Source organism: Triturus cristatus, chromosome 11 (genome assembly GCF_964204655.1).
Source record: "Triturus cristatus chromosome 11, aTriCri1.1, whole genome shotgun sequence".
NCBI classification, from domain to species: Eukaryota; Metazoa; Chordata; class Amphibia; order Caudata; family Salamandridae; genus Triturus; species Triturus cristatus.
Genome location: NC_140594.1, coordinates 144,615,242 through 144,628,211, shown reverse-complemented (window position 1 = coordinate 144,628,211; position 12,970 = coordinate 144,615,242). Strand labels below are relative to the sequence as shown.

Below are 12,970 nucleotides of genomic sequence, written 5' to 3'. Positions count from 1 at the left end.
AGCTGTCACTATAACATGTCGGTTACCGACCCGCACCTTTGTGCTTATGGTTGTCTCAAGTACGACCAGGGCTCGAAGTCATGCTTGGACGGCCGGGCCATGGCAGTAAAGGCTTTGAGGAAGTGGTCCCTAAAGTTGCTTGTGCCCGGCAGTAGACGCAATTTAGCGACCCTCCTAGGGGTCTCAGTCCTGAATGAAGAAAATAACGTTGCGGGACTGCTCCAGGAGCCCCAAGTCTTCTCTGTTGCACTCAAAGATCTCGGGACACTCATGGAAGAAGCACAAAAAGAAGTTGTCTAGATAGAATTTGACTTCACCTCGTCCGTCGAGGATTGACGAGACAAGTGGGGAACATTCATGTTCTGGGCACTGTTATGCAGAGCCAATTCCAGGTCCGACTTAGCGCCTATCCCCCTATTGATGGGAGCCAGAGCAACCCCTGCTTAAATTAAAGAGCTTTACAAGGCCATGCGCCAAGTATGTGAGCGGGCCGACCCCTCCGGTGCGCCTTTGGTCCCCGAGGGTTTGCGCACTGACGGCTCCTGCCTCGGCTCTGGTGGGGTCATGGATCGGATCCGGACTGGCACCAGTTGTGCCAATGTGATCTTCTCCGGCACTGGTCCTGACGTCGCAGCTCCCGGCTCCATCGGTGCTGACTAGCAGCACCAGCCCCATTCTTATTCTCGATGAGTCGGAGCAGCGTTGATTGATGTCATTTCCAGTGCTAATAGAGCCCAGTAGCTCTAGGTTGTTGCATGAGTGTTTTGAGGAGCATACAGGCATACAGGCATGGGGGTAGACTGGAAGGGGTCACTGGACCATTTCATACACAAGTTATACACCCCTAATGAGGACTGGTATGAGGAAAAACCAGAGGCCAGTGAACTGTACACCTCTCCAAATATTGGTATGTTCTCTCCACCTACCGTGGATACAGAGGAAAGTGCGTCTTATGCAATGGTGGTGAAGAGGGCAGCAGAGGTCCTGGGTCTGGAGCTGCCCTCAGTGCAGGTCAAAACTAACCTCAGCCTGGGGCTTCCTCATCCAAACCCCTTTTGCCCTCCAATGAAGGGCTGAAGGATATCCTTCTAGGCACTTGGTCCAAGCCTAGCACAGCCTTTCTTGTGAAAAGAACATTAGCACACCACCATCGCCATGCCCCCAGTGATCCTAGTTTCCTCAGTCAACACCCTACCCCTGATAGCTTGGTAGTCCAAGCCTCAACATTCAATGGCATGTTCTCTGCTGCTCCCCTGGACAGGGAATCCAAGAGGCTGGGCACACTTGGGAAGAAGATGTTTTCTTCCACCAGCCTAGCATTGCAGTCGGTGAACACCTACATACCTTTTAGGCCATTTCTACTATACCCTATGGGGAACGGTTGCGGAAGTGCTGCCACAGGTCTAGGAGGAGGTCTGGGCCATCCTCTCCTAAGCAGTAAAAGGCGGGAAAGATGCAGCAAAGGATACAACTGACTCGCTGGACAGAGCGGTTTTGTTAACGGTTGCCTTGCTGAGAACATATGGCTTTCCGGGGGATGTCCAATCCATCCTCATGGACATGTCCTTTGATGTGACTTGTCTCTTTGGAGAAAGGTAGACTCAGTGCTGGAACACTTCAAGGACTCTCAGATTCTGGTTAAGTCCCTGGGTCTCTCCTTGGTACCTTGCACTCAGTCAGCCTTTTGCCCCTTTTGTGGCTACGGAAGTGGATTTTCAACCATTCCAGCCAACCCCAGCCATCATACGGCTTAGGCTTCACAAGTTCTGGACGCAGTGCATTCCGATAACGTGGAAATGGTAGCCAGAAGTCATTTGCCAACAACTCCTCAGCAGCTGCTGCCTCAAAGCCTTTCTAGTTTGGTTCTGTAAGACCACAGGTGCCCTGTTGGAGGGAGAATCCAACATCATCTCCTCCACTGGCAGCCAATAACATCAGGCAAATGGGTCTTGCAGATCATTTGAAGGGGTTACTTCCTCCTTTTCCAATCTTTCCCTTCCCCTTTACTGGCATCTCACGAATGGCTTGCGGAGCATAATCTTATTTTGCTCCTGGCCAAGTGGACTATAGAAAGGGTTCCGATATCAGAAGTAGGCAGTAGGCACTGGTTGTCATTTCTGGTAATTTCTGATACCCAAAAAGAACAAAGGTCTTCGTCCTATTCTAGACCTCTCCAAAAGGAGAAATTCAAGATGCTCACTTTGGCTCAAGTCTTGTCTGCCCTAGACTAAGAAGGCTGGTAGCATTGGACTTTCAGGATGCAAATTTTCACATCCCCATCCTGCCAGCCTACAAGCGTTACCTGCGTTTCAAGATAGGCTGCAAGCACTTTTAGTTCACAGTGCTCTCCATTGGCCTTACCAGCGCCCCTCTGGTCCTTACCAAGGTGATTGCAGTGGTTGCAACTCATCTGCGCAGGTTGGGGGTTTCAGTCTCCCCCTACCTTGACTACTGGCTGTTGAAGGTGGCCTCGCCCCAGACTGTCGTTTCCCACCTCCATAATACGGCGGACCTTCTGCATTCTGAAGTCACACCTGACTCATTCTCAGATGTTCCTTTTCATCGGAGCCGTTCTGGACACAGTGCAGTTTCTGGCTTATCCTCCTGAGCAGTGAATCCAGGATATTCAGGTTTTGATATTGATGTTTCAGCCTGTATCCTGGTCTGTAGTGGGACCTGAAGTTCCTGTGGGTGCAGTATCAGGGGAATCTCTCCGATGTGGTCCAGATCTCTGAGCGAACAGCAAAGGATCTGCAGTGGTGAATAACAAACCACAATTCGGTCAGAGGCAGACCCCTCTCAGTTCCCCAACTAGATCTCACAGTAGTGACTCTGGTCTCCGGCAGAATCCGAACTCCACATCAACCTGTTGGTGCTCCAGACAATCCAACTGACATTGAAAGCATTTCTTTCCCCAGTCAAGGGGAAGTTAGTGCAGGTGTTCACGGACAACACCACTGCCATGTGGTACTGCAACAAGCAGGACGGGGTGGCGTCGTGTCAAGAAAAGAGGACCTGCGTCTCTAATCATGGCTGGAACAGCAGGGCATAACCCTGATGGTTCAATACCTGGCATGTTCTCTGAATGCCAGGGCAGACAAACTCAGCCATCGATGCCTAGCTGATCACAAGTGGCGTATCCACTATGAGGTGGCACAAGGTCACTTTCAGAAGTGGGGAAAGCCTTGGTTAGATCTGTTCCCCCTTTCAAAGAGAACGCGCAATGTCAGCATTTCTGTGCTTTTGCGTTTCCAAGGCGGTTATCGCTCGGCGACACTTCATCATTATTTGATCTCAAGCCTCCTTAAACACCCATACCACTCCTGCTCAGAGCTCACAAGAAGATCAGGAACAACCAGGCTCAAGTCATTCCTGTGGCTCTGGACCGGGCACTGAGAGTTGGGTATCCTGAGCTTCTGAAAATAAACATCGATCCTCCGATCAGGCTGCCCTTTCAGGAGGATCTTCTTTTGAAGCAGCAGGGAAGCGTCCTCCACCCTTACCTGTAAACTCTCTGCCTCCTTGTGTGGAGATAGTGCGCCGACAATTGATAGCTTTTGACCTTCCTCCTGAAGTTTGTACAGTTATTCTGGCTGCCAGGCGTCCCTCCCCAGAAATGGTATACGCCTGTCATTGGCAATAATTTGTAAACTATTGTACAAAGAAGTCTATTGACCCTGTTTCTGCCTCTATTTCTGATATTCTACTCTTTATTCTTACTCTTGCCCAGCGGGGCTCTGCTCTGAATAAACTCAAGGGTTATATTTCGGCTGTGTCCCCTCTCCTGCGTCTGCCTGACCAGCCCTCTTTATATAAGTGCTACATTGTAAAAAGGCTTCTGAAAGGGCATGTACATATGTTTGCCCCTTCACCCTTCATCATGTCTCAGTGGGATCTGAATCTGGTTCTCACTTACCTCATTTGTTCTCCCTTTGAGTCGTTACACAATTGTCACCTCTGGCTGCTTACCATCAACACAGCCTTTCTAGTGGCGATAACATCTGCCCGTAGGGTGAGTGAGCTGCTGGCTTTATCATCCAAGCTTCCCTATTTTATGGCATTCCTGGACAAGGTGGTGCTTTGCATCTGGACCTCTTTCCTACTTTAATGGTGACCCCATTCCATTTGGGACAATCTGTCACCCTGCCCACCTTTTGTGTTCCTCCACATGCCTCTAAAGAGGAGGAATGACTCCACCGTCTGGACCCAAAAAGAGCATTGTCGTTCTACCTTGACCACACAAAAGAGTTCTGGGTGGATGCCCAACTCTTCGTGGGCTATGTAGTGGCTGAAAAAGGTCGAGCAATTCAGAAATTAACCATTTCCTGCTGGGTTGTTAAAATCTACTATGACCTGGCTAAAAACCAGCCTCCTGAGGGCTTACGGGCACATTCCACCTGGGGAAACAATGTGACCATGGCTTTGGCACATGCGTGCCAGTCCTGGATATCTGCCAGGCAGCAACATGGGTGTCCCTGCACATGTTTGCCACGCACTACTGCCTGGACAGTTAGGTCCACAGGAACGGGCATTTTTCCTGTTTTGTCCTGCATGACTTCTTAGTTTAGTCAATTTGTCCACAGCCTGGATGCTATGGCTTGGGTATCTATTCAAAGGTAAGGAATCTGCAGCTAGAAGTCTCTATCAGTCTCTATCAGATGAACAAGTTACTTACCTTCTGTAACACATTATCTGGTAGAGACAATGTCTAGCTGCAGATTCCTTACAGACCCCCCTGTGCCTCCCCTCTCTGCAGACACATTTATAGGGCTAAAGTTGCTCACTTTTAGGGGCCCTATTTGGACACACACTAGTCAGTTCACTTCATGGCTCTGCCCTTCTGGCTTCGAAAGTGTGAAATGTAACTGGCTTCTGCGCGCCTGGGTGGAGCTTATAGGTGACCACGGCACCGACAACACCACACGGAACCGAACTGAGCCATCTAACACCGCAGGGGTACTGCTCACACAAAAGTTTTCGGATCCAGTCTGACACCTGGGAAATTCAAAAGTAAGGAATCTTCAGCTAGATATTGTCTCTACCAGATAATGAGTTACCGAAGGTAAGTAACTTGGCTTTCCTTTGAGCACTTTTTCCTATCAATCCCTTTTAAATTATATGCATCAGGTTCTAGTCACTACCTCATGCAAGGCTTCTGCCTTTCTTTAGATGCACCATCCAATCACCTTCAAGTCTTAAAAGTCCCTATGTTTTATTTTCTGATTGGTGTCTTTCATAAAACCCAATCAGGCCTGGTGATTACAAAGCACTCAAAGTCATAATAATCTTTATTCGACCAATTCAAAAGAGCCATAAAAGTACAGGATAAAACAGTTAAAATACAATTAAAACCAAATACAGTCTGCACCCTGCTACAATAATTATCATCGTTGTACTGCCTCAAAAAAAACATTTCTTACCTTAATAGCAGCAGCAATATAGCTCAAAACAGCAGTGCACTTTTCAAATGAAGACAGACAATGTAAATATACGAATCCCTGTTTATACGAAACAAAGTGCTTGTGCATTAATAAAGGCTGTAGGAAGCTCCTTCTAAAAGTATTATAAAGGGAACAGAAGGATAAAAAGTGTACAGTTGATTGGGCACATGTACCATGGAAGAGAATTAAACCACGTGCCAATTAAAGGAAAAGCTCCAAAAAAGTTATCATATTCAGCCTTAACCTAATATAATCTGTGCTCTGGGCTAACAATCCATGATAAAGGACGTCCCAAAGCTGTAGTTTCCAAAAACTTAATAACTGAACTCATGCCAAGTGTTCTTCTCAGTCTTGTGTCCTCTCTATATGATTCGAAACTCTGTTTAACTAATTCCTTAGACTAGGGAGTAATGCTTTCCGGTGTATCAAATAGATGAGTAAGTCCCAAGGTATAAAAGGTGTCTGACATAAATGAACCATGTGATGGTAAACATGTTATCTAGACTGAGGCAGTCCATTAACACCTGTCTGGAAAATTCTGCCCTGGGATTGTGCCATAGCTTTAACTACAATAATAGCAGAGCAATTTTAATTTGGTCCTCCACAAAGCCTCTGCCCAGTTTTAAATGGGAAATAAGACTTGAAGTACATTTTGGGATAGCTAAGAGCCTACATAAAAAACTATTTCTGCTACCTGTACTTTCTAGGAGCAACGTAGCCCCAGACTCTAGCTCCATATACACCCACTGATAGACATTTGTTTTTATACAGTTGGGTGATCTCCTTTACGGGCTTGTGGCACAATCGTTTAGCAAATCTAAAGACTGAGTCACATGTCGCCCTGATTTTTTGCAGTTATTAATCTCTCCCATGCACCATTTGCCTCTAACAAAATCTCAAGATAATTAAAAACGGGCACATTTTTAGTTGGGGACATCCTACAGAAAAACATTTAGATTTAGTAGTTTTCAGCCCACATATCATAATAAACGATTTTGTTGGTTCACTGTAAGATTCAAGTTGGTCATAAAATCATGAAATCCGTTTAGTAGGTTTAGAAGAACATTTGCTGTAAATCTGAGGCAATGAGTTAATGCCTGCTGGTTTAAAGCTTCACCATAAAGTGAGTGTATAAAATGAGTCGTAGTGTCACCTTGATTATTGGAGAATGCGCATTTGCGGTTCCCACTATGCGGACATTTCGTAATATTAAAAACTTCTTTCCATACTATCAAAATAGAATTCCTCTTGGAAGATACAATGTCTGAAACTAATTTTCCCATCTCGTGGATTATGTCAATTGGAGGTGACTCGTCGGTCAACCTTCCCCCATTCCGAACTTGGCCTTTCCTTCCTCTGGTTGGGCTGGGAGACGGCTGACTTAGCTTACAGCTGTCGCCCACGGAGGAATTGCTCTCCCCACCGCGTTGCCCTACGGAGGCGAGTGCTGCCTTCGCCCGGGCTGTCTTCGCGGCTGCGGGGATTTTGCGCATGGGCGAGGTTCTTCATCAGGGCTCTGGTGGACAGGAGCTGCTTCTTCCCTTCGAAGCTTCGCTCCATAATTCTCTCTTGGGGGGCCTGGGGGCATCCTGCAACGGGGGACCCGGTGCCCAACCGTTTCTGCACTGCCACCGTCCTGCTCTGCATGATCCTGTCTGCCTTTCCTTCCACCCTTCTACCAGGGGCCCTCTTTTGCAGACTGCCTTTCCCTCTTTGCCATCGGTGTTGTCACCCCCGTCACGGGATGCCCGGTGGTTAGATTCATGGGGGCGCAACATCTTTGCCTCCTCCAGTGCTGCCTTGCGGGCACTCAACACGCTTTGTGTGTTGGCCGGAGCCACTTCTGTCTTCCGCTTCTCAGGAGGGTGCCTGCGCTGATCTGCGGCACCATGTGTTGGATGGCCGGGAGCTGGCGGCGTTTATTCTTCGCTTGGCTCTGGATGTTTCTGAGGTGCTTGTTCGCACCATGGCTTCTTCAGTGGCCCTCTCCGTCACCATGCTTGGCTGAGGGATAGTGTTTTCCTTAAGAATGTTAGGGAGCAGCTGGTTGACCTCCCCTTCGATGGCGCTCTTTTGTTTCATGCCCCTGCGGATTCTGCCATTCAGAGGTTCATTGCGGGGCTTCGACCTCCTCCTCCTCCTCCTCCTCCTCAGTTAACCTGGATGTCGGTCTGTGTTCTGGAAGGTGTTGTCCCGTTGTTTTCTGGGGCCTAGTAACGAGTAGCCCCGAATGTGTGTTCTGTGTGGTTGGTGTGCCTTCAGGGTCCTTCGGTTGGCCCTTTGGTGCTGTTGGCTGCTGGTTCAGCCCCCCTTTTTTGCCTTGTGGTTTTGGCTGTTGGTAAGCCTTTTTAGGTCCTGGTCTTGGACCTTTTGTGTCTTCTTTATTGGCTGCTTGGCAAGCTGTCTGCGCTTTTACCCGCAGGCTTTTCTGTTTGTCCTCTACTGCGAAATATTTTCCTAAGAGATGTTCCCATGTTTTCTTGGGCCGTACCATACCCTATGTGGGGTACTTGTAGCTATTACATAGTTTGTCATGTGCTGGGGCAGTGTGGTCCCCTTTTCGGGTTCCGTGCTCTCCTTGGCGTTACGGTATATCGCTGGTGCAGTCTCTTTGCTGTGGTGTTGGCGCGGCTTGCGTTGCGCCCAGGTCTGTCCTTCTCCAGGTTCGCTACGTCGCTCGACCAGTCTGGCCTGCTGTCTGCGGCGTGGTGTTGGGGCGCTTCTGCCCTTCTGTCCGGCACTTCGGCCTGGTCCTCTATTTGGTGTTCCAGGGGAGCTGGCTTCCTTTGGTTGCTGTGTTCTGGTTGACGGTCTGGGCCCGTCCACCGTCCTCTCTCCTTTTCTTCTGCCTGGTCCCACTTCTTTTGTGGGTTTGTGTGTGTTTTGGCACCGGCCCCTCCCTTAGGGTGTGTCCTGGCCCCCCCGCCCGACCTCTGTCTTCGGCTTGCGCCTGGCTTGGTCTGGTGCGCTGCTTCGAGGGATTGCCTGGTGCTGGCTGCGCATGCCTGTGCCTGCCTGCTTGTTCTGGTCCACCGTCGTGGCCCTTCATGTGTTCCATTATGCCCCTGCCTCTGGCTCTGCTGGGGCGTTGTGCATCTGTGCCTTTCTTCTTACGCCTGCGCTATTGGCGGTGGCAAGGTTCCTGCCTTCTCCGCTGCTTGCGGCCGTGGTGTGTTCGGCTGTTTCCCCTCACTGTGTTGTGCTTCTTACGGTGGGCCCTGCCTCCGGTTCTGCCTCTTCTCCCTGGCGTTTGGGGTGCTTTATTTGTTCCTTGTGGTCCTTCGGGTGCTGTCTGCCCCTGCGGAGTGTTGGGCGGCCCTCCCTTACTTCGACGTGGGATCTCCTGGCCTTCCCTTCTGGTTCTTGTGACATGTCCCCTGCTGGGGCCTTGTGTCTCTCCTGCTGAGGAGGCTCTCTCGCAGGCCCTCCTTCCTTCTGGGTATGGCTAGGGTATCTATTCTACGTTAAGGAATCTGCAGCTAGTAGTCTCTATCAGATGTGCAAGTTACTTACCTCCGGTAACAATGTATCTGGTAGAGACGATTCTAGCCCCAGATTCCTTCACAACCCACCCTTCCTCCCCATTCTGTGAGGACCCTCTGCTTGGGTTTCTGCACTCGCCCCCCTCTGGGTGGCTTTTCATCTGTGGGTGTCCTCTTCGCTTCCTTCCACTCAGGCTGTCCGGTTCTGCTTTGTGGTTCCATCCCCCCCTTCTTTCTTTTGATACGGAGATGGTTGGTGCCTGCTTGCCCTTGCTTCCCTCCAGCTGGTTTCTCTCCAGTGTAGGGGTCTCCTTTTGCTCCTTTTTCCCTCTCTTTGTTGGAGTTTTTGATCCCCTTACGGTCTTCTGTGTTAGGAATCCTTTACCTGTGCTTTGCCTCCTGCTCCTTTCAGGGGGCCTGGCCCTCCTTGACCATGTGGTCTGGGGTGGATTGCTGTTGCTCCTCTGTTCTGGGCTTGTGGCCCCTCCCTGTGTGGTTTGTGGTTGCAGCCTCTCTCTCTCTCTCTCTCTCTCGTTTTATTCCGGCGCTTTCATATACTTGTGCCTCCCGGATGGCTATTGCCTTGGCTTGCTTGGTTGTTCCTCGGGGGATGGGGGGGGGGGGGGGGGGGGGGGGGGGTGCTATGCTCTTTCCCTGCTATAGCTTTGCTGCTTTGACCTTCTGGTACTTTAGTGCCGACTGGTGCTGTTGCCTTGGCTTGTACAGTTGTTCCTCAAAGTGGTGCTCTGTTCTTTCCCTGCTTGTAGCTTTCTGGTGCCTTGGTGCCAACTGCTGTTCCTCACCCTTTGTTTCTTTTTGCTTTGTTTCTCTGCTTTTTCGCACACTGTTCCCATGCTCTCCTCAGTTTTGTTGTGGTTGCTCCGGGTTGTGGCGCGGAAAAGTTCTCCGAAGCAAACTGACGTCGCATGGTGCTGCCCCCGGCGCGCAGAGATGCTGGGACAAGAACATTTTCCGGGTCCAGTCTCTCGCCTGGGGATAATTCTACGTTAAGGAATCTGCGGCTAGAATCGTCTCTACCAGATACATCGTTACCGGAGGTAAGTAACTTGTACTTCAGCACCCCCCCGAGCAAGTCGTTGTTCCGACTTGCGTAGTAATGGCATGCGCTGTTACAACGCGTCATTGTAATGACCGCGTTGTAATGGCATGCGTAAAAAAAACATGCGGGTAACGAGGCATATTCCTAATAAAGATATTTCAGATTGCAGAGGCAAGATCAACACCCCACTTACAAGTACCAACAGAGCCAGCATGTTTTCTTTACATGTCAAGTAAAATACAATCCAACAGTGTTTCCAAAAATGTAGTTGCTTTTTCAAAGACAATAAAATGAAATTAAATGTTTATTGATGGTCTCTTTGTATATTATTTGTGTATTTGTATACGATTTTAAGTCGGTTTGTGGTGTGAATTGTCAATTATGTGTTGATAGACCTAGTGCATATTTCAGAGAAAATCCATTGCAACACTTTTACTTTATATGAAAATATATTTCAGGTGAGAATCCAATGATTCCAGTAGACCACTCAGAACCAGTCATCGGTCACATTGTTAAGGTGCATGACTCTGTTGGCCAGTTCAGCAAGAAATTTCAGCAAAAACTGAGACGAAGTAATTACGTCACACCGAAAAATTTCCTGGATTTCATCAATACATATTCAAAACTACTGCTTGAAAAGAATCAATTTAACTTAGGTAAGACTTGTTTGTTGAAAAGTAATGTTTTAGAATTTTGAAATACCATTGCGCGTTACTACAAACCTATAGTACTGTAATTGAGAGAACCCTAAACGAGATAGATAACTTGATCAAGTTAAAGTTGTAGAAGTCTGCAACTAAAAGTTCCAGAAATATAAAAGGTTTGGTTCTATGTCACACACTAATATATTTTCTACATAGCAGAGGAATGGTTTGTGGGTGGGGAGCGTAGAAGCTAGGTAATTCCAGATAATGGAAGGTCTGGCACACTTCTAACATTTATAAAATGGTGAAAATATCAACAGGTTAGTTTTTGCTGTGTTTGTTTTTGTGTTAGTGGGCTGCTGGTGCCCAGATGATTCATAATGAGCAGAAGGCTTCTGGGTGTAACAAGACTGAGAGACTGAAATGTTTTTTAGTAAAATTTAGTTGGGGCTATTAATTTTGAAAAACCCGTAGGGAACCTTTTTTTCAGTTTCTTGTCTGCTTTGATACCCACTGCTAATATAATGCCTTACAGTTAACGGTATCTTAATCAGGAAGTTATTGGATGGAAAATGAACCCAGATGCACAATGATTGTCAACTGTTTTAACAGTCTTAAGTAAGAAACATCCTCAGACACACAAGAGTTGAAAAAAAATGAACAGTGTGTGTCTTGCGCACAAAGCCATGTAGTCTACCAAATTGCCACAGTGATTCACTCTTGAGATGCAGTGCTTGAACAAAGCTTTAAACTATCATTGCAGAAAAAGTGAGGAAAGGAAGAAAATGGGTAGCAAATAAATTAGAAGATGGATTTAGTAGTTAGTGCAATATAAGCAGGAGAGTAGTACAACTAGCAGATGACCTGAGAACCAATATAAGAGATGCAAAATCAAAGAATGAATAAAGTGCAGTCTCCATTGTTCATAACTTTCTAGATGTTTTAAAAATCCTCTTGTGAACATATGAGAGAGTTAGCATCAAAACCCAGAAGTAGAATGGAAGTTTAGAAGTTATTATTTTTAGAAGGTTAATATTTCCAACTGGAGGGTTCTATTTTATCTTGAATGAAGTACATGTTACAGCAAACCTATGACTGAGCATCACAATAATTTGGGATTGATATCAGGAATGTTTTGTGTCGAAGGCAAATTCAGTGCACACCAGTCAGTGCTACTAGCAGTACTCCTTCACGTGTACACATCATGTATAGCTCTTTGACATTCTGAGCGTAGGGAACACCATTATGAATTTTCTAGTGTTGCCACTGGTGAAAAGCAAAATGTCATTGAATGAGTGGACTGGTTTTGGCATTGTTTGAGCTGAGGGTCCAGTGCATTTGGTCATGCCAGGTTCAAAAGATTTCCTGAAAAGGGATGATCGCTGTCCTGTCATCTTAGATGCAGGTTAACATTGTGCCACAGTTAGGGGACCTCTGCTCTGTTGAGTCTCTATGTTTCTTTCATTTTATTATATCCAACAAATATCACTGATGTATTCTTTTGTGGATGTGCATAGGAACTTAATGAAGCTCTCTGTTCCGTAGTGAGCCTGTGGAGGGCTCTGAGAGCTGAAGCAATGTTACTGATTCTTAGGGGTAAGCCCAACCTAGCTAATTGTTTCGGAATCTTCTAAAGTTTTGGGATATTTTCCCTAAGAAGACCTTTAAGTAGGAATAAGGACACAAGAAGTTCCTGGAACGTAGTGAGCCATGGCGGGTGCAAAATTGCCTTGAGGCCAGAGATCCATATCTAACCCAATGATTGTGTAAACCACTTTGAATCCCTTTTTTTTAGTCCAACCCTGCAGCACTATCCCTCACGTGTTGACAGCCTTGACTCTAACCCATTTAAACTGCTGAACCTTCCTACTTTCTGATGTAGGGAAATAATAGTAATACAATTAATAGACACATACACACAAGTATAAAATCACATGCCCCAATACACACATTTCAGGTGAGGGATAGTTTTATACCTATGTCAGTAGTGGACCGGCCTATAATAATACATGGAGGTGCTGAAAAAGAATAACTGGGGGTTCTGCAGAAATACATAGGTCACAGTGCACATTAGTTTTAGGAAATACATGTTGCATGGTCAATTTAGCTACGCTGAAACACATAAATAGATTATATTTATTTGCAGACTCAAGTTATCTGTAATTTAACTAAAGACCCACAGTAGAAACAGTTTTTGCAATGTCATGGAGCACTGAGTACAGAGTGTAAACAATTGTGGACTCTGCCTTAGCGCAAGCCTGTTTAGAACATGTTAAAGTCAGATAAGCTAGGTTGGGGCCATTGATGTCAAAGAAGAGATAATCACTCGCTATGCAGAAAACA

The 12,970-nt window shown here is 47.1% G+C and overlaps 1 protein-coding gene across 1 annotated transcript in view; it reads left to right on the top strand.

Moving 5' to 3' along the window:
* DNAH10 (dynein axonemal heavy chain 10) overlaps positions 1-12,970 on the top strand; it is a 1,995,301-nt gene that overhangs the window by 1,567,298 nt on the left and 415,033 nt on the right. Inside the window, exon 55 of the mRNA XM_085636177.1 lies at positions 10,442-10,639. Coding sequence (XP_085492303.1) covers positions 10,442-10,639 — 198 coding nt within the window. The remainder of the gene's footprint in view (positions 1-10,441; positions 10,640-12,970) is intronic.